At 47.8% G+C, this 22,608-nt stretch overlaps 1 protein-coding gene across 1 annotated transcript; it reads right to left on the bottom strand.

Moving 5' to 3' along the window:
- Positions 1-7,086: 7,086 nt before the first annotated feature.
- LOC149427605 (BAH and coiled-coil domain-containing protein 1-like) lies at positions 7,087-20,987 on the bottom strand (the record flags this gene model as incomplete). The annotated part of the gene is made up of 5 exons (XM_089667860.1): positions 7,087-10,868; positions 13,244-13,480; positions 16,513-17,588; positions 17,854-18,027; positions 20,850-20,987. Coding segments are annotated over 5 exons (1,832 nt in total), but the record flags the coding sequence as incomplete, so codon positions are not given.
- Between the last annotated feature and the right edge of the window lie 1,621 nt (positions 20,988-22,608).

Genomic DNA, 22,608 nt, shown 5'->3' with positions numbered 1-22,608 from the left:
GGATCGATCCATTCATGTGTTCATTCTCTCTCATCTGTAGGTGGCGCTGTTGCTGCTCCTGTATGTCACCAGCCGAGGACATCGATCGCTCTGTGCAGATATTTCATCGATTTAATGCGCAAAGCAGCAGATTTCTATTTTTGCGCTCATTTCCTAACAAATAGAAATCCGGTTGCCACAACGTATCGCAGACGTGACCGCACTCCATCCTTCGGCCTCAGAAATCCCGGGGTCAGGACTCCGCCCTCCTGCGACTTCTCCTCCAATCCAGACACTCAGCTTAAATCAGCCCTAACAGCAAATTATACGTCAGTATGTTGTAGTAGGATCCCTACAATCAGCCGGATCCCTACAATCAGCCGGATCCCCACAATCAGCCGGATCCCCACAGTCAGCCGGATCCCCACAGTCAGCCGGATCGCTACAATCAGCCGGATCCCCACAATCAGCCGGATCCCCACAGTCAGCCGGATCCCCACAGTCAGCCGGATTGCTACAATCAGCCGGTTCCCCACAAGCAGCCGGATCGCTACAATCAGCCGGATCCCCACAATCAGCCGGATCCCCACAGTCAGCCGGATTGCTACAATCAGCCGGTTCCCCACAATCAACCGGATCCCCACAATCAGCCGGATCCCCACAGTCAGCCGGATCCCCACAATCAGCCGGATCCCCACAAGCAGCCGGATCGCTACAATCAGCCGGATCCCCACAGTCAGCCGGATCCCTACAATCAGCCGGATCCCCACAATCAGCCGGATCCCTACAATTAGACGTCTGGATGACGGCGGGGGTCTGGATGGCGGCGGAGGTCTGGATGACGGCGGGGGTCTGGATGACGGCGGAGGTCTGGATGACGGCGGAGGTCTGGATGACGGCGGGGGTCTGGATGACGGCGGGGGTCTGGATGACGGCGGGGGTCTGGATGACAGGGGGGGGTCTGGATGACGGCGGACGTATGCTCCAATCTCTGCTCCTATACAATGTATCCATATCTACAATATTTATTAGAAATTTTTTTTTTTACTTTTCTATTAAATCTTTTCTCCGATCAGCAGGTCGCGTGTTCTGCGTTGCGGCGGTGCCACGGAGGCCGCTGGGTGCGCAGCGTCCAATCAGAGGAAAGGAAAGTTCTCTGCGACGGGAACTGCGAGTTCTTTGTCACTTTTCAGAGCTTCTGGTAAACAAGTTCCTCGGCGAAGGCGGCCAACATCTGTGCGTCTGGATGGGTGTCAGCGCGGCCGTCATCTCCTGGCAGGTCATCACAGCGCTGCTTTGGGGAAGTGTGAGACGCACGTGACTGCGCGGGAGGCGAACATACGCCGGGCGACGCCACACACCACAGATTTAAAGTGAACCGCGTTCTAAGTGTGCGGGCGCCACGAATGGAAGATTCCGCTGTGGACCCTCCACGTGGCCCGCGCCCGACTCTTCCGTCAGAATGTCGGGGGTCAGAGGTCATCTGAAGGCGGACAGTCGCTGTGGGCGTGGCACCTGGGGAACCTGTGAAAGGGCACCCGAAGGCGGACAGTCGCTGTGGGCGTGGCACGTGGGGAACCTGTGACAGGGCACCCAAAGGCGGACAGTCGCTGTGGGCGTGGCGCGTGGGGAACCCGTGACAGGGCACCCGAAGGCGGACAGTCGCTGCGGGCGTGGCACGTGGGGAACCTGTGAAAGGGCACCCGAAGGCGGACGGTCGCTGTGGGCGTGGCACCTGGGGAACCCGTGACAGGTCACCCGAAGGCGGACGGTCGCTGTGGGCGTGGCGCGTGGGGAACCCGTGACAGGGCACCCGAAGGCGGACGGTCGCTGTGGGCGTGGCACGTGGGGAACCCGTGACAGGGCACCCGAAGGCAGACACCCGCTGTCCTGGTGACCTCACTCACTGACTCTCCAGGCCGGTTCACACCATAGATACGCAGTCTAGATGCATTCCGGATGCGTTTTGCCATGCGCATTTTTGGTGCTTTCCGGTTCATTTTTCTCATTTTCTTCAGTTTTAGGGCCGGTTCAAACTCCATGCGTTTCAGTTGCTTTTTTTCTGCATCCAAAACGCACAGAAAGTCGGTGATATGGTGGTCGGTGTGACAGATCACATCAGCGCTCGCAGTTCCGGTGCATTCCGGATGCAGGAAAAAAAAGTAGAACAAGCGGCATTTTTCCTGCACAAAACTGCACTGGAACGCGGTAAAATGCACCAAAAACGCATGAAAAATGCCCAGGTCTTTGTTTAAATTCAAGAAAAGGAGAAGGGAAAAATGAATCGGAAAGCATCAAAATCGCACCGGAACATATTAAAAACTCATTAAGAACATACTGGAATACGCAAAAAACACGCATGCAGAAATGCATCCACAATGCATCTGGAGTGCGTTTCTATGGTGTGAACCAGGGCTGTATAGGCACATGTGCGTTCCAGTGCGGTTTTTATGCGTTTTACCGCCGTCCAGTACTCTTCTGTGCAGGAACTGCAAGCGCTGATAACCAGATCACCGACTTTCTCTGCGTTTTGGATGCAGAAAAAAGCAACTGAAACACATGGAGTGTGATCTGGCCCTCATCGTCTGGATGTGCGTAGGAAATGCATGGAGTGTGATCCGGCCCTCATCGTCTGGATGTGCGTAGGAAACGCATGGAGGGTGAACCGGCCCTCATCGTCTGGATGTGCGTAGGAAACGCATGGAGTGTGAACCGGCCCTCATCGTCTGGATGTGCGTAGGAAACGCATGGAGTGTGATTCATACATGTGAGCATGCTTCTTCCTGTGACCCCGCACAGCCAGGCATCCAGCATCTTCAGAGGTCCAGCAATGGCGCTTCATTAAGCCTGTAATTCAGAGGCCGCCATCATTGATTCCGTCTGAAAATACTACTTTCCTGGCTGGGGTCAGTGACCTGGGGCAAGTATGCGGGACAGGAAAGTCAATAAAAGTCAGAGGTTCTGCATAGTACAGGAGCTCTCCACCCACAGCAGTCCTATGCCCCTGGAGGACGTCCCTTGTGACAAAACGCGTCGGGAGAGCTCAGGTGTGACGTCATCACGTCCGCTCGGATGAGCAGTGCGATGCAGTGTGCTGGAATCTGATGCGTATCTCGTCTTCTCTGCTCTGTGGATTCTTCCTCGTATTTCCTCCATGATGGATAGGAATGTGAGAGACCATTGAGACCTCGAGGGGCCTCTCTCTACAGCAACGGATCCCACTGATGGGCCACAGCCTCCCCTTCTGGGCCTCAAGCCAGACGCAGATACCTAACCTGCCACAAGACCTCCCAGTTCCTCTAGTGCCACCCAACCTCCCATAGTGGCCCCTAGGGGCCCCGAGTCTCCACAGTGCTGCCCAACCTCCCACAGACCCCCAACTCCCTACAGTGCTTCCTAGTTTGCCCTCCCATAGTGCCCTCATCCTCCAACAGTGTCTCCCAGAACACCCCAACCCCTGCAAAATCACAAGCCTCCTAGAGAGACCCTCCACCCCCATTCCCCCGCAGTTGCCTCCAGTTCCCCCCAGAAACCTCAACCCTTACAGGGCCACCAGGTTTGCTGCAGGGCCCCTAACCCCCATCTCCCCTACAGTGACAGTGTATCCCATAGTGTACCCCAACCTCCCATAGTGGCCCACAGTGCCCACCAAGGCCCTCAGCCTCCACAGTATCTCCCACCCTCCCATAGTGGTCTACAGTACCCCCAGCCTCAACAGTGACCCCCCACCACCCACGGTGTCGCTTAATCTCCAACAACCCCCCCCATCCTGCTGCACAACATCCATAGTGCCCCCAACCTTCCACAGTGCTCCCCATCCTACTCCAGAAACCTCGTCTTCTACAGGGCCACCAAGTCTGCTCCAGGAACCCCCCCGTGACACAAAGCTCCCATAATGCACCCCAACCTCCCATAGTGGTCTACAGTGCCCCCAGCCTCAACAGTGACCTCCCCACCATCCACAGTGTCGCTTAATCTCCAACAGTCCCCCCCCCATCCTGCTGCACAACATCCATAGTGCTCCCATCCATCGTACGGGTCGTGGTAGAGCTCATCCGGGACATGGCAGAGCTCATACGGGCCACGGCAGAGCTCATACGGGCCACGGCAGAGCTCATACATCGGTCACACTCATCAGGAATTGTTCAGCAATAATTAGTTCCACCGATTATCTGATTGGCTGCTGAGTATGACTCTGTTGTGGGAACATACCTCGGGATATTTACCCATGGAGGCAACTTCAGCCTTAAATGGAACTTCCAATAAAATGATGCAAGGATGGGACTCTTCTTCAGAAACGGACATTGAGAATGTTGAGATTCCGGTCTGCCATTGCTCTCCGGAGTTCCTCCCACCAGCCTCTACAACCCCCAGAGTACAGAGTAGGGATTGGAAGAGACCAGAAATAAGACACTTCCGAAAATGTCATCAGGTGGCTGTTTATTAGTACGACACGGATTGGGAGCTTTGGTGGGGTAAGTACATGGGCTGGTCTACAAGCATTGGGTATGTATTGTGTGCTGTAGGTGATCAATCGTGGTCTCCACAGATGTCCACACGGTGACAACTTCATTGTTTATTCATTTAGATACTTACACAATCTCTACATTCTCCTCATGAAATACATTGGGATATCTTCTGGATCCCACCAATGAACTGGTGCAACATGTCTTCACCATCGTCCACAATATACCTGTCATTAGGTTGGAGGAGCCCAATCTAGAAGATGGTCAAATGGTTCTAAGTACCCCACCACGGGCCATAACTATGGTGCCAGGGCGCTGTACTAAGAGAATCTTGAAGATCACCTTTGCCAATCCAGTGGCTTCAATATTTGGATTCACTGACCTGGAAGGATGGAGGGCACAAGTTTCTCACTTTGACCTCCTAATCCTCAGACTTGTTCCAGGTCAGTAATTCAAAATGCTGAAGTAGGAAACAGCTCGGCCTTGAGGCTCGACATTTCAGGAGAATGTGCACTTGCTATGGGCTGGAACCCATTCTCAAATTCTGTTGAGCACCCAACTCTACTGAGACCTCTGTACCGTCACCATGACCCCCTAAAGCATGGAAAGCCGAGCAGAGGTATTTTTATTTATTTATTTTGGTTTTTAATGGCCTAAAAGGTCTCAATACCTGAAATTTCACAAAACCGTGCTCCTACTATGGGCTGGAATCCATTCTCAAGGGATTTTGAACACCCAACTCTGCTGGGACACATGATGTTGTCACTGGCACCTCCCAAAGCATAGAAAACTGGGAGGAGGTCTTTTTTAATTTTTTTTTATGTATAGGATTTTTTTTTTATGATTTAAAAGGCCTAAACACCCAGGAATTCCCAAGATTGTGTTCTTGCTATAGACTGGAACCCATTCTCATGAGATTTTGAACACCCAACTCTACTTGGACCTCGGTGGCATCACCAGCACCTTCCAGAAGCATGGAAAGTTGGGCCGGAGGTTATTTATCTAAAATAGTTTTGCATATCCTTGGTTTTTAATGGCTCAAAAGCCTTGATAGCAAAAATTTCAGAAGATCGTTCTCTTACTATAGGCTGGAATTCATTCTCAAGGAATTGTGAGCATCCAACTCTACTGGAACACACGGTGATGTCACCAGCGTCCCCCAAAGCATGGAAAGCTGGGCTGAGGGATTTCCTACATTTTTTCTTTTTTTTTTTGCAGAAGCTTAGGTTTTAATGGCCTAAAAAGTCCTTGACGCCCAAAATGCTACAAGCTGTGCTCTTGCTATAGGCTTGAACCTATTTTCAAGGGGTTTTGAGCACCCAAGGGCACTGGGACCCCCGTGGCATCACCAGCACTCCTCAAAACATGGAAAGCTGGGGTGAGGTATTTTCAGAATTTTCTTTTTTCTGCTTGGGGTGGGTTTTAATGGCCTAAAAAGTCCTTGACGCCCAAAATGCTACAAGCTGTGCTCTTGCTATAGGCTTGAACCTATTTTCAAGGGGTTTTGAACACTCAACGGCACTGGGACCCCCGTGGCATCACCAGCACTCCTCAAAACATGGAAAGTTGGGGTGAGGTATTTTCAGAATTTTCTTTTTTCTGCTTGGGGTGGGTTTTAATGGCCTAAAAAGTCCTTGACGCCCAAAATGCTACAAGCTGTGCTCTTGCTATAGGCTTGAACCTATTTTCAAGGGGTTTTGAGCACCCAAGGGCACTGGGACCCCCGTGGCATCACCAGCACTCCTCAAAACATGGAAAGCTGGGGTGAGGTATTTTCAGAATTTTCTTTTTTCTGCTTGGGGTGGGTTTTAATGGCCTAAAAGGCCTTGACGCCCAAAATGCTACAACGCTGTGCTCTTGGTATAAGCTTGAACCTATTTTCAAGGGGTTTTGAACACCCAACGGCACTGGGACCCCTGTGGCATCACCAGCACTCCTCAAAACATGGAAAGCTGGGGTGAGGTATTTTCAGAATTTTCTTTTTTCTGCTTGGGGTGGGTTTTAATGGCCTAAAAAGTCCTTGACGCCCAAAATGCTACAACGCTGTGCTCTTCTTATAGGCGTGAACCTATTCTAAAGGGGTTTTGAGCACCAAACTGTACTGGGACCCCCCCATGGCATCACCGGCACCTCCCAAAGCATGGAAAGCTGAAGTTTTTTTTTTTTCTTTTTTAATTGTTTTTGCATAAGCTTTGGTTTTTAATGCCTTACAAGTCCATTTATATTTTGGGTGATGGTGGGGGGCGGGGAGGTGTAAGTGAAGCAGACCTTCTATTTTCACATTCCCTGTTTGTATTTCCTGGACTCCATTACTGAAGTCTAATCACACCCCTGAAATTCTTTGTAATTTCACCGAAAAAAAATCCAGGTCTTAAAATATCATTACCCTGCCTATGGCCACAGCAAGGGGGTGGAGCTGGGAACGCACGTGTAGAGATTTCAATGTCTAAATTAATCATTAAAAATTAATTAAAAATTAAAAAGCCACCTTTGTCTAACCATCCAAGAAAGCCTATAGAACTTCATAGCAAATTATTAGATCCTCATAATATAATATCTGACCACTGATAAAAAAATAATAATACGTGAAAATGCGTAGAATCCGTCATCGAAGGCTTAAAAAAAAAAGACCAAACCACTCTTAATTTATATAATATATATTTATATAATAATTTCCTTTTTATTCCATCGGACCATATTGACATTCCCAATACATTTTCTTTTACTTTTTTTTCCTTAAAAAATGTCTTAAACAACACAAAAAAAAATATTTCAGACAAATCTATTTACATATTTTCAGGAATTTGGTGTTTTTTTGTTTTTGTTTTTTTAACAATAAAAGCATTTAAATGTGACGATTTTTATTTTTAAGATATTTAAATTGTCTCTCATTGCCCCCTTCAAGTCCCTGCCTAGACCCCAAGTGCTTTTTTTTTTTTTTTTACTTTCTTCAACTCCCGATATAATTACAAATTATACATAATTCCTAATATTCCCAGCCTTGCCAAGAGGACACAGTGCATAATTTATACTTTAGCGACAGCAAAATAAGGTTTTTTGTTTTTTTTTCCCCCCCCCGTCGAGTTTTTTTAAATTTTTTTTTGAGGATTTTTTTTTTGTACTTTTTGTTTTGTTAATAAAAACTTTCCAAAAGAAGTTCTGTATTTACACAGTGAATAAATAGATAATTATTACACCTGATCTTGCCTTTCGGGAAGAAAAGCTGAAAGAGGTACTGGGGAGAATATGGCTTGAAACTTGAGGCTGTTGAAGATAAATTAGGAATAATACAAATAAACACGCCCTTCCCTCCCCAGAAAAAAAACAAAAAAAAAAACAAATAATTACAAAAAAAAAAAAAACTTAATGGAAAAAAAAAAAAAAAAAGATGGATGTAGCAGTTTTGCTAGGAAAGAAACCAGTTTGATACGTGCATCTCAGAATCGACAAAATGTTGAGGACATTTTTTTTTTTTTTTTGAGCAGCCTGAAGGCAAAAAATAAAAAACAAAGTTTCACAGCAGTTTTAATGCTCCGTGTGTGAAAGCGGTATAATTTGGGCACCGTGTAATTCAGTATTTTTTTCGTCTGCAAATACTGTTAAGTGCCTTAAATTATAAGCACCCCGTGGTTTATTAGACATTTTCCTGTAGTATGTTTTTTTTTTATGTAGTGTTCTGAAGTGCTACATTGTACCACCTGACCAGAAACTGTTCTCTGAGGTTGAAGTAAAAAAAAAAAAAAAAAAAAAAAAAATTAATACTGTAAACTGTTAAGGAGCAGACCTATTTTTGGGCAGGAATCAAATAAAGGGCGATCCCAGCATTTGCTGCCTGTAGCCCTTCCCTCCGGGGTTCGGTCTTGCATTTGTTCTGGAAGATACATTGCTCTGCAACGATCGAGAGTTGGGGGGGGAAATCGGCCAAGTTGGCTTACAAAAAACGAGATGTTAGCAAGGCTCGACTGCACAGGATTGGTTGCACCATTTTGTCCGTCAAATTTGTTCAACACCGGCCTCAAAATTCAAAAACACCTATTCAAAAATTCAGATTTTTTTTTTTACTATTATCAAAACTTGCCCAAAAACCATTCATTTGAAAAAAAAAATCCTGATTTCTTTTTTTTTGGACCAATGTTAAAACTTGTAAAAAAAAAAAAAAAAAAAAAAAATTCCAGATTTTTTGGACCAATGTTAAAACTCGTAAAAAAAAAAATCAGTCTTTTTAGATATTCATCCAGGAAACGAAATCTTCAGAGACCTAAAAACATCTATTGAAAGATTCCAATTTTTGGAGCATCACAAACAGGAATGTAAAACCATCTATTAAAAAATGAAGAATCTTGGACCAATTTCAAGATGGATCCAAAAAACATCTATTTTAAAGATTTACATTTTGGACCAATGTCAACATAGATCCAAAAACCATCAATTCAATCGTTTTAATTTTTGGATCAAGATCAAAAAAAGATCCAAAATCTATTAAATTATTTAAAAAATTTTTGAGCAATGTCAAAATAGATCCGAAAACCATCAATTCAATCATTTCAATTTTTGGACCAATATCAAAATAGATCCAAAAAAATCTGTCAGACATTCTGATTTTTGGATCAATATCTAAAAAGATCTAAAAGAATCTATTCAAAGATTCTGATTTTTGAAGCACAACAAACAGGAATTTAAAACAATCCATTCTAAAGTTAGGATTCTTGGGCCAATTTCATGATGGATCTAACTATCTATTTAAAGATTTACATTTTTGGACCAACATCAAAACAGATCCAAAAATTAGTCATTCCACGATTCCTCAACATGGATCCAAAAACATATTCGAAAGTTCAAATTTTTTGAACAATACAAAATTTTTTTTAAACTGTAAAAATTCAGATTTCTTTGGACCAGTTTTAAAATGAATCTATTTAAAGATTTTGATTTTTGACCCAATATAAAAAATAAAAAAAATCTATTCAAATCTTTCAATGTTTGGACCAATATCAAAAAAGATCCAAAGCTCAATCATTCAAAGATTCCTTTTCTTGGACAAATGTCAGCGTGGATCCAAAAACATCTATTCAAAGATTCAGATTTTTGGAACAATACATACATTAATTTTAATGTAAAAAATCAGATTTTTTTTTTATTAAATTCTAAAATGAATCTAAAAAAAACAAATATTTAAAGATTTAAATTTTTGGACCAATATCAAAATAGATCCAAAGATCAATCATTCAAAGATTCCTTTTCTTGGACAAATGTCAGCGTGGATCCAAAAACATCTCTTCAAAGATTCTGATTTTTGGAACAATACATACATTAATTTTAATGTAAAAAATATCAGATTTTTTTTTTTTATAAATTCTAAAATGAATCTAAAAAAACAAAATATTTGAAGATTGAAATTTTTGGACCAATATCAAAATAGATCCCAAAAAAATATCGATTTTTGGACCAGTATCAAAATGAATCCAAAATAATCTATTCAAAGATTTGGATTTTTGGACCATGATTGAAAGAGGTCCAAGGAGAGACATACGGCTCCTGTAGAGTTTGAAATGTTTCTGTCGTCTAGACGATTGCCCGAAGGAACAAACCAATTTTTTAAAAAAATGTTTGCTCTTCAAAAACATCGGCTTAAAAATGGCCCAAGCAACAGAACCTGTGCAATTGTGCCTTCAGAGAATTATGGAGAACACAAAGTTGGACAGTCAGAGATCTGGTCTTCTACGATTGTCTGGTGTGTGGCGACATCTGGACACATCTGTGATAACATCACTGAGGTTTTTACTAAAAGGAAATAAAAATGAAACAAAAAGGAATATAAAGAGTCGCTGTGGTGTGAAGAGGCCCGAGCGACAGTTCTTTAGTGTGGGGTGCCCCCAATGCCTCGTACATCATGGAGCGTCAAACCTGATCAGAAATGTGTAACCGGATCTCCCTAACGGAGAAAGATCGACTGATTTCAGGAACGGCCCGAGTCCGTGCCACTCCCGGAGGGGCATCAGGAGGCCGTGGTCTTGGGTTAGTGTTTGCGTGGCGGTTCCACGCGTTGTTCGCCTCTTAGGTGGCCGGGAATTGTGCGTATTCGTTTCTGTGAGGGTTGGTGGATGTGAACGATCGTGTAAATCGAGGATTCTGGATTGGTACATGCTACCGATGGTGCGAAGTGCTGTCTAGTAAGAGTGATACCCTTCCCCCCTCAGTTAACTCCCGAGTGGCATTTCAGCACAGCACCGGCACACCCTCTGCGGTCACCAGCCTCCCAGTTCCCGGGTCATAGGTCCCTGCCAGGTAATAGAGGTTTTGCCGGTCCTGGTAGCGCTTGCTGTGGCTCATCTTTTCATACTGCTGGCGGCTCACCACCTGGCACTTGTGTGAGATTGTCTGTACGTCATTTTCATCCTCGTGCGACGACTGGTACAATGCGTTCTGCGGGGGCGGGGAAAAGAACAGAAGTTACTCAGGAAAACGCATTGAGAAAGTCATGTGACAAAGGGCAAATCCTAACTCAAGTGCACCAGAACTCAGACAGATGGCTATGGAGGATGACTGAAGACCCCTGCGCCAACATGATTGTGAACAGAGGCGGAGTGACAGCGCATGGGGCCCCTGGGCAATAGGGGATCATGTGGCCCCTGTGTCCTTGCCCAAACTCAAAACAGCCTATGAAAAAGGTACCAGGGGCATCTCATGGGGCCCCCTACTGACCCCGGGCCCTTGGGCAGTGCCTGCGTTTCCAAATGGTCAGTCCGCCCCTGATTGTGAAGGGTCCAGAACATGACCCTCTCTCAGGGTTGCCTTGTGGTTGAGGGGATTGGTCTGCGATGTAAATCATTCATGGTAGGTACATCTGACAAAATGGACACCACCATTCTGACTTCTTATATCTTCAGGACTCCAAGGTTGGGATATTCCCAACAAAACCCCCGGCTTAGTCCAACTGTTGGGACATTACAAAGCCAAAATATGGTGGAACCCTCTCCTAGTGAACTCTACAAAACATAAAACAGGCCTACAACTTTTCGAGATTTTTGATAGTAACACCATTATAGATGGTCATTGCAGGTCCAGAAGGAGCAAACTAGAGAAATCAGAACAATGGACTGTCCAAGGCAGACCAGACCGGACCTCAAACTAACATGGAGGAACCCTTGTAGTGACTTTTTAGGCCCCTTCTAATAATGACTACCTACAGCTCACTGTACATTGGTGTGATTATCACAGGGGAGGGGGCTACTTACATCTGTGCCCATTGGGAATAACCCCCCTCCATATAGATAGATAAAATGATGACTGGTATCAGGGGTTATTTATCTGGGAGGCCTGAAATGCCCATTGCTCAAGGAACCCTACAGGCAACCTCTGGAGGAACCCTAGGGCTCCATAAAACCCTTACTTGAGAAATTTGCTCTAGATGTTGGAGGAGTTATTAAACCTACTAGTGAGTGAAGCTGGCCTTTACGGCCAAACTCCAACCAACCTTGTGGCCACTGGGAATAACTCCCCCTTATAGATTGATAAAAAGACCATTGGTGTCAGTGGTTACTTATCTGAGAGGCTTGATTTGCCCCTAGCTTAAGGAACCCTTGACAACCTCTGGAAGACCCCTAGTTCAGAAAGGTTGTACTAGATGTTGGAGGGGTTATAAAGTCTACTAGTGAGTGAAGCTGGCCGTTAAGGTCCAGTTCAAACCAACCTTGTGGCCACTGGGAATAATTCACCTTTATAGATAGAAAAAAAAGACCATTGGTGTCAGTGGTTACTTATCTGAGAGGCATTGCTCAAGGAACCCTACAGGCAACCTTTGGAGGAACCCCAGGGTTCCATAAAACCCTTCTTTGAGAAAGGCTGATCTAGATGTTGGAGGAGTTATAAAGTCTACTAGTGAGTGCAGCTGGCCTTTACAGCCAAGCTCCAACCAACCTTATGGCCACTGGGAATAACTCCCCCTTATAGATTGATAAAAAGACCATTGGTGTCAGTGGTTACTTATCTGAGAGGCTTGATTTGCCCCTAGCTTAAGGAACCCTTGGCAACCTCTGGAGGACCCCTAGTTCAGAAAGGTTGTACTAGATGTTGGAGGGGTTGTGAAGATGGCCGTTAAGGTTCAGCTCAAACCAACCTTGTGGCCACTGGGAATAATTCACCTTTATTTCAGGTACTTTTATAGCACCATCAATTTTGGTAACACTTTACATATATATTGTACATTCCCATCAGTCCCCGCCCCCGAGGAGCATATAATCTAAGGTCCCTAACTCACATTCATACATACATATACTAAGGCCAATTTAGACAGGAGCCAATTAACCTACCAGCATGTCTTTGGAGTGTGGGAGGAAACCGGAGTACACAGAGGAAACTCACATAGGCACAGGGAGAACATGCAAATTCCAGGCAGGTGGCACCGTGGTTGGGATTTGAACCAACGACCAGAGTACTGCCAGGCAGAAGTGCTAACCATTTAGCCACTGTATAGATAGATAAAAAGACCATTGGTGTCAGTGGCTACTTATCTGAGAGGCTTAAATTGCCCATTGCTCAAGGAGCCCCTGGGAACCTCTGGAGGAACCCAAGGGTTCCACAGAAGCTTTATTGAGAAAGGCCGTTTTAGATGTTGGAGGGGTTATTACGCCTACGAGTGAGTGAAGCTGCCCTTTACGGCCAAGCTCCAACCAACCTAGACAGTCGTATGTTCACAGACAACATGTCTTTCTTACTCAGGCTGAGATGGGTTTTGGGTGGTGTTGGCCTTCGACTAGACAATCCTTAAAGAGCTCAATTGAACATCACTAGATTCTTACTTTGCCATCGCTGTGCCTTTTGCCCAGTTTCGTTTCTTCAGGATGGTAAAACCACTTGACTTTCACCACCATATTGCCGCCCCAGGATTCCCACATGCTCTCGATGCGTCCAATGTAGGGCAGGTTTGGGCGTCCGGCCGACAGGAAAACTGCACATTCGCCCACATGCAAGGTCTCCTTCCCCCGCACAATTGACTTGTAGAAGAGTTTTCTTGCTTTTCCTTTCATCCCCCGCCTCTGGAGAGAAGAGAAACAATCTGGTTGGCTACATTTGGCAATCCTATCAGAGGAGATTATTCGAGTCAAAGGACCTCTATATAGCATTTGCAATCTTTTTTTTGCAACTCCATATATGTTGTTTCAAAACCATGCCAGGATTTACATTTCAAGAGCCCACCCTCATCACCGAACTCCGGGCAGATATGAACAATAAGTACAGTGAGGAACAGAAGTATTTGAACCCCCTGCGATTCTGCAAGTTCTCCCACTTCTCCATCATGGAGGGTCTGACATTCACATTGTAGGTGCTTGGCAATTGCCCCGTAGCCCTTTCCAGCCTTGTGGAGGTCCACAGTTTTGTCTCTGGTGTCTTTTGACAGCTCTTTGGTCTTGCCCATGGTAGTAGTTGGCATCTGACTAACTGTGGGGTGGACAGGTGTCTTTATAGAGCTCAGACAGGTGCTACTAAGTGAGATGAATGAGTGGAGTAGAGGGGGGCTTTATAAAGGTGCAGTAACAGGTCTCTGAGAGCCAGAATTCTTGCTGCTTCTCAGGGGTTCAAATACTTCTGTTCAGCCGTGCGAGACAAATACATTCTTTACAAATCATACAATGTGATCTCCTGAATTCTGTCCTCAGAGTGGGAATCCCCTGCAATGTGATCTCCTGAATTCTGTCCTGAGAGTGGGAATCCCCTGCAATGTGATCTCCTGAATTCTGTCCTCAGAGTGGGAATCCCCTGCAATGTGATCTCCTGAATTCTGTCCTCAGAGTGGGAATCCCCTGCAATGTGATCTCCTGAATTCTGTCCTGAGAGTGGGAATCCCCTGCAATGTGATCTCCTGAATTCTGTCCTCAGAGTGGGAATCCCCTGCAATGTGATCTCCTGAATTCTGTCCTCAGAGTGGGAATCCCCTGCAATGTGATCTCCTGAATTCTGTCCTCAGAGTGGGAATCCCCTGCAATGTGATCTCCTGAATTCTGTCCTGAGAGTGGGAATCCCCTGCAATGTGATCTCCTGAATTCTGTCCTCAGAGTGGGAATCCCCTGCAATGTGATCTCCTGAATTCTGTCCTCAGAGTGGGAATCCCCTGCAATGTGATCTCCTGAATTCTGTCCTCAGAGTGGGAATCCCCTGCAATGTGATCTCCTGAATTCTGTCCTCAGAGTGGGAATCCCCTGCAATGTGATCTCCTGAATTCTGTCCTCAGAGTGGGAATCCCCTGCAATGTGATCTCCTGAATTCTGTCCTCAGAGTGGGAATCCCCTGCAATGTGATCTCCTGAATTCTGTCCTCAGAGTGGGAATCCCCTGCAATGTGATCTCCTGAATTCTGTCCTCAGAGTGGGAATCCCCTGCAATGTGAATGTCAGACCCTCCATGATGGAGAAGTGGGAGAACCTGCAGAATCGCAGGGGGTTCAAATACTTCTGTTCCTCACTGTATGGCCGCTCTACATATATATTAATACACAAAATCATTTTTTTCATGAAGGCAAAATAGGAAAGTACTAGAATTTGTCTTGACTTCAGCTTCTTTCTTGGCCTATACAGTAAAGCTCAGACTGGTAGAGGGAGCGGTAGTACAAGGAGCCAATCATCTGAATAGCACAGTGCTGGTCCGTCTATGGAGCAAACTGGATGAAGCCTTCCTCCCGATCATTCGTGGGCATCTATTTTTTTTTACTATTGGTTGCGCTAGGTGGACTTGTGTCTTTTTTCCGGGACAGGTTTACGATCACATGACCGCTGTGAGAGCCAATCATATGGTACAGAAGCTTTGCAGCCTCCTGGGCATTAAGGGACAGAAGTGCGTATTGGCGCAGGAGAGGTACTTGTGGGTATAATACCCATAAAAGTCATAAGGAGATGAGGAAGTTCTGCTGTAGGAGAATATAGGGACTTCTCCGTGGGACTAAGAGGGAAGGGGGGGAAAGAAATGATAGTGGAGGGGGTATGGGATGTATGGTGGGGGTCATGCAGCTTTGGTAGTTCTGGGTGGGAGTGGGGGATCTTGCAGACTCCAGGGAGTCGCGGAGACCGCCCCTTCCTGCGGCTCCATGCTACGTCCTGACGTCACTTCCGCCCGGCGGCCATCTTGGCTGCGTTCCCGGCTGGCTTTTCCCTACGTGACCTAACCCACGCTGGCTGGAGAGGCCAGGCACACCTGCTTTAGAGATCCGGTTCCTCCCGGCACCGCGACTCCCTGGACATCCATCTGCCCTCCTCACTCCTCCCTTGGGACCCGCTAATGAGCACCAGCTATCACAGTAGCCTTGGCCCCTGGAACCTCAGCCATCCGCTCCAGAGATCCCGCTCAGATGACGTCCTCCAATTCAATATTTGATGCCTGATATACACCAACCTCTTGTGAGTTTTTTTAAACCTGTGTGCAATAAACGTTTACCTTCCTTCTACGCTCAGTCTGGCGCACCTCTCTCTCCTCTATTTTCTCCTGGGCATTAATGCCCACCTAAAGGGCCACCGGGAGGAGGAGGTAAGGGAATATTATAAGAACCATTCTATCAAAACAGTGGCACACATGAAGATAAAATGTAGATAGAAATCTTCCAACCAGCTGGATGTTATAGATATTTTGGAAGAGAATGAGAGAGAATAAAGGTAAACCCTGGGCTATAAAATGACAGGTCCACTTACATTCTAAATTTCCACTCCTCCATGATAAAATGAAACCTAAGCAGAAAAGGGAAGAACCTACTCATCTTACTCCATCTTGTGCTCTTAGTCCTTCACGGGTCCTCCGACCAGAAAAGCTGAGGATCCCAAATCTCATGAGAAGATGTTCCAGCACAGTATGGACCTTCTCACTATATTTGGGATTCTTCACCTTTCCAGGATCTCACAGAAGGCCAATGGCGTCACACATTTCAAATCTCTCCTAATGTTCAATCTAAAGGATGACCAGTCCTAGTCCTGACGTTGGGATTATGGAAGATGAAAGGCTGAACTTGAGGGATGTTTTTGTGAACTGTAGAACAAATAACAAGTGTACCGATTCGGGTGTCAAGTGCCGTAAGGAAGACGTCTTACCTGAGTAGGCTCTCCGGACCACCTCCAGAGCTGGCGTGCGGGTAGGAAGGTGGAAATCTTTGGCCGGTTTTCCACAGAGGGCAGGCGTTGCTGTCTAGGTAGGGGCTCTTTGGTTTTAGGAAAATTTGAAGGGGTCCCTTTCCTCCTCTGTTTGGCTTTTTGTCCTGAGACAAAGCAACCCCGGGACCCTTGTCCGCCATCCTCGGCGTGCTGCGCTAACAAAGCAGGCACAGGATGCGTGAGGCAGGGCTGCAAAAGCATGGCAGAGTCCGCTTCGTCTGAACTCTCCGAAAAGTCCTCATTGTCCGTAGAGCATATGCTGGAGCTGGATAAGGAGCCAGAGCTAGAAGATGAAGAAGACCCAGAGGAGGAAGAAGAAACCGATAGTCCTGCCAGAAATCTAGACTGAACCCTTGCTCGCAGTCCCCCCGCACTATCCTCCTCATCCTGATCAGAGAATGAGCAGTCACTGTCACAGTTCACGCCATATTCGGCTTGCCCAGTGTACTTCCCAAGTGCAAGGCCCATGGACAGGTGCTCGTGCAGAGGTGGCTTCCGTTTCTTGTCCTTGGCCAATCCCGATGAAGCACCATAGCTCTGTCCAATCCGCAGCCCAAAGTCTTTGTCGCACAGCAGGAGGGCTTTACCGTTCTTTGTTTTCGGAGACATAACTCCCTCGTGGTCAAGCTTGACTAGAAACTCGTTACCCGACTTGCGTTTCCCGCCCTTGCCCTTGTCCTCCTCCTCCGGCCTCTCCCCTTTCTTTGTCCGTATTGGCTTTTGTCCTGCTGCAATGCCACTGTTGGCACTGCCTCCAAAGGGGCTGTAGGAGTTGGCCAGGCTGCTGAAGGAGTCTGCCCCAAAACCATTACCGAATACATGTGGCTGCTCCCGAGATTTTTGTTTTTTGATGCTCCCTTGGGATTGGAAGGGATCGTGAAGACCACCGCTTGTCTTGTTTCCAGCTCGACGCTTGCCTTGAGAAGGCCAGCTCAACTCCATACTGCTCGAGCGACCCAGGAAGTTGGTGGCAGGCAGTGGAGTCTTTGCACCTGAGTTGAACACATCCACTTTATCTGCAGGAAAAAGAGAAACATGACATATAAATGATCCATAATGAAACAATTTAGTAAAATGACAATTACTTTTTTTTTTTTATCCGAACTGTAGCCGTACCCTTGACTAGGCTCCAAATCCCAGCAGGCACGTGTCCACAGCAAGACTCCTTATAAAACGTATATATTCTGCCTCTAAATGCAAAATTTGTATCTAATCCACTCAAAAGTGATATTTTCGGAACAATGGATGCTTTACTCGTGGCTTTCACTTCCTGTCACTCACCTGATTTCTCCTTACTCAAGGTTTTCTTGCCAGTGTTTCTCGATGTGTCTGCTGCCTCTCGGTTGTCCAGGCCTGGGGTCTGTGAGGACTCCGATGTAGTAGTTGTGTTACTGGCAAACCGCTTAGTTCTACGGCTTTCAGCTGACAGCAGTAGAGCTGGGGAGGGTTCTGTGCCTGCAGATCAATAGGAAGGCCGATAAATCAAACTGTGTATTGGGAACAGTTTATTACTATGAATATTGACCTTACATGGGTAAAAGGAAGGGTTCAAGAAGGCCTCGGGTTTTAAATTAAAGTCTAAAGAGTTTTAAAGGGGTTTCCATGCTACCTTTAACTTGCCAGCCTGTAAGACGGGGGTTACTGCCCTTGATAGATTGTACCCATCCATTGGTGTGGAGCTAAGGGGGAGACCCATATGAAGCGTGAAAGGGGCCAGAGATGGGGGGTTTGGGGTCTGGAGGGGAAGATGGAGCAGTGTGGACCTCTTCATAGTGGCCCATGTGGTGGGGCCTATGGCACAGAAGGGGAAACCACAACCATGGCTTTGGGAACATGGAGGTTGTGCATGAAAGCCCTATGCCATCCCAAGGGCCGGAGATGGACCTGACACACACTTACGCCTAAGCCTATACCTGGGACAACCCATGACCAGCTGCTTTATAGATATGATTGGTGGTGATCATTTACATGGGCCAGAGTGGTGACCATGTGGGTTCCTTAGTGCACTAGCCAGAACACCTAGGGACCTGTGTCGCACTGGCCCCAGCTCTTTGTTAATTGCATTTGGACCACCTTATTATATGATGTGTTGACAAGAAAGCTCTATCTGGGCCCAGGGCCTGCAAACAGAACCATCAAGAAACTGTAGAGGAAACCAGCGGGGTGAGGAGTTGCTTCGGTGCACTGTCCCTGCAAAGCTGCTGAACCACAGTAGGTCCAAGAAATGGCTTAACAACTCAGAGACTAGACTTCCACCTTCTTCTCTATGGTAGTTCCCAAGGCTGAGGGACCCAACACCACCATTGGGAGCTCCAATCAATCCATAATATGGCCAGAAGTATCTACTGTCAGAGGTCACATGGGCCAGTTCCATCCAGGTTGGCTCCAAGAACATCGACAGAAAAACACAATCTGGTCCCTGGTTTGTCATTAGTCCTGAATTCTAAATCGCAGCTCCATTTATCGAGCAGAAATGTAAAAGACACACAAGCTGCAGTCCCCCCCCCCAGACTGGAAGACACATGGTACAAGCTGCAGTCCCCCCAGACTGGAAGACACACGGTACAAGCTGCAGTCCCCCCCAGACTGGAAGACACACGGTACAAGCTGCAGTCCCCCCCAGACTGGAAGACACAATACAAGCTGCAGTCCCCCCCCAGACTGGAAGACACACGGTACAAGCTGGCAGTCCCCCCCCAGACTGGAAGACACACGGTACAAGCTGCAGTCCCCCCCCAGACTGGAAGACACACGGTACAAGCTGCAGTCCCCCCCCCAGACTGGAAGACACACGGTACAAGCTGCAGTCCCCCCCGTACTGGAAGACACACGGTACAAGCTGCAGTCCCCCCCCAGACTGGAAGACACACGGTACAAGCTGCAGTCCCCCCCAGACTGGAAGACACACGGTACAAGCTGCAGTCCCCCCCAGACTGGAAGACACACGGTACAAGCTGCAGTCCCCCCCGTACTGGAAGACACACGGTACAAGCTGCAGTCCCCCCCCGACTGGAAGACACAATACAAGCTGCAGTCCCCCCCAGACTGGAAGACACACGGTACAAGCTGCAGTCCCCCCCAGACTGGAAGACACACGGTACAAGCTGCAGTCCCCCCCAGACTGGAAGACACACGGTACAAGCTGCAGTCCCCCCCAGACTGGAAGACACAATACAAGCTGCAGTCCCCCCCCAGACTGGAAGACACACGGTACAAGCTGCAGTCCCCCCCAGACTGGAAGACACAATACAAGCTGCAGTCCCCCCAGACTGGAAGACACACGGTACAAGCTGCAGTCCCCCCCAGACTGGAAGACACACAATACAAGCTGCAGTCCCCCAGACTGGAAGACACACGGTACAAGCTGCAGTCCCCCCCAGACTGGAAGACACACGGTACAATCTGCAGCCCCCCCCAGACTGGAAGACACACGGTACAAGCTGCAGTCCCCCCCAGACTGGAAGACACACGGTACAAGCTGCAGCCCCCCCCGTACTGGAAGACACACGGTACAAGCTGCAGTCCCCCCGACTGGAAGACACACGGTACAATCTGCAGTCCCCCCCATACTGGAAGACACATGGCACAAGCTGCAGCCCCCCCCCAGACTGGAAGACACAATACAAGCTGCAGTCCCCCCCATACTGGAAGACACAATACAAGCTGCAGCCCCCCCCCCCCCCGTACTGGAAGACACACGGTACAAGCTGCAGTCCCCCCGACTGGAAGACACAATACAAGCTGCAGTCCCCCCCGACTGGAAGACACAATACAAGCTGCAGTCCCCCCCAGACTGGAAGACACATGGTACAAGCTGCAGTCCCCCCCATACTGGAAGACACACGGTACAAGCTGCAGTCCCCCCCATACTGGAAGACACATGGCACAAGCTGCAGCCCCCCCCAGACTGGAAGACACAATACAAGCTGCAGTCCCCCCATACTGGAAGACACAATACAAGCTGCAGCCCCCCCCCCCCGTACTGGAAGACACACGGTACAAGCTGCAGTCCCCCCGACTGGAAGACACAATACAAGCTGCAGTCCCCCCCGACTGGAAGACACAATACAAGCTGCAGTCCCCCCCAGACTGGAAGACACATGGTAAAAGCTGCAGTCCCCCCCAGACTGGAAGACACACGGTACAAGCTGCAGTCCCCCCCAGACTGGAAGACACACGGTACAAGCTGCAGCCCCCCCCAGACTGGAAGACACACGGTACAAGCTGCGGTCCCCCCCCCCCCCCCCCGGACTCGGATTAGGTGGATCAACACTTACACTGAATGGTGAAGTCGGGAGGCAGCAGGCGGATGTTGTTGAGTGTGATTCTTCCCCGATCTCCATCGTCAAACGCCACGGTCACCGAGTCCGACTCCCCCTCATCACTCGCAGACCCTGGGGACAGTAAGAAGGACTCTGTAATACAGGAGGGGGGTCATGGCTCAGCCACAGGCTTCCCGCTCATCTCCATCCGTGAAAACCAAATTCAACAAAACAAACCTGACTAATGGAACCGCATCCGACTCTACAGAACGTGGTACACGGGAACCGCTACAAATACTGGGGGGGGGGGGGCAGAACGCCAGATAGACAGAAAGACATAGAATAAAAGTATAAAAATATAAATATACAGAGAGATAAAAGGGGGAGAGATAGAAAGAGAATGAAATAGAAGGAAGGGAGAAAGAAAGAGGAAATGAGAGGAAATAAAGAAGACAGATATACAGATGGAGGGAAGAGGAGAGGAAAAGGGGGGGGGGCAGAAAAAGAGAAGGAGAGCGGAAAGGAGAAAAGAAAAGGGAAAATAAAAGGAAAGGAAAGGGAAACAAAGGAATGGGTAAAAGGGAAGTGAGGAAAAAAGGGAAAAATGGGGAAGGGGGGGGGGATAGAAAAAGGGAAGGAAAGCGGAAAGGAAAAATAAAAGGGACGAGGGAAAGGGAAGACTAAAGCAGACAGAGAGAGATGTAGATGGCGCTAGATAGAGGGAGTGATGAGACCAAACAGAGATGGAGAAGGAAGAGAGATTAGAAGGATAGACTAGACAGAGAGCAGCCATTCCATGTCCCTGATCCCTGTCTTCTTATGACATCATCACACCCCCTTTGCTATGATGTCACTGCACAGCCTCCATATACATCTAAACCCCAGAACTTCATTTAGATAGAAGTTCTGCTAAAGACATTCCAATATACAGTATATGTACACCCCCCCACGTTATGTACCCCCCCCCACACCCGCACATGTCATGTACACCCCCCCACGTTATGTACCCCCCCCCACACCCGCACATGTTATGTACACCCCTCCCCACACCCGCACATGTCATGTACACCCCCCCACATGTTATGTACCCCCCCCACACACATGTCATATACACCCCCCCACATGTTATGTACACCCCCCACATGTTATGTACACCCCTCCCCCACACCCGCACATGTCATGTACACCCCTCCACATGCTATGTACACCCCTCCCCACACCCGCACATGTCATATACACCCCCCCACATGTTATGTACACCCCTCCCCACACCCGCACATGTCATGTACACCCCTCCACATGTTATGTACACCCCTCCCCACACCCGCACATGTCATGTACACCCCCCCACATGTTATGTACCCCCCCACACACCCGCACATGTCATGTACAACCCCCACATGTTATGTACCCCCCCCCACACACATGTCATATACACCCCCCACATGTTATGTACCCCCCCACACCCGCACATGTTATGTACACCCCTCCCCACACCCGCACATGTCATATACACCCCCCCACATGTTATGTACTCCCCCCACACACACGCCTGCAAATGAGAGGTTTGACATTTCTATAAACTTTGTGTCTGATCCGACTTCCCATTTTCGAATAACTGAAGCGGAGTTGAAAAGCGACATCTGGCAGTACAATCCGGGGGGGGGGGCTGTTTGGAGAATATCCCCCCCGGCTATACGACCTTTACTTTAAATCTGTTCGGCTCAGACGGGTTGATGGAATTTTAAATACTAATATTCTCTATTTCTATAGC

Source organism: Staurois parvus, unplaced genomic scaffold (genome assembly GCF_062004578.1).
Source record: "Staurois parvus isolate SC_StPar_1 unplaced genomic scaffold, SC_StPar_1.0 ptg003631l, whole genome shotgun sequence".
NCBI classification, from domain to species: Eukaryota; Metazoa; Chordata; class Amphibia; order Anura; family Ranidae; genus Staurois; species Staurois parvus.
This window is presented reverse-complemented; position numbering and strand designations above follow the sequence as displayed.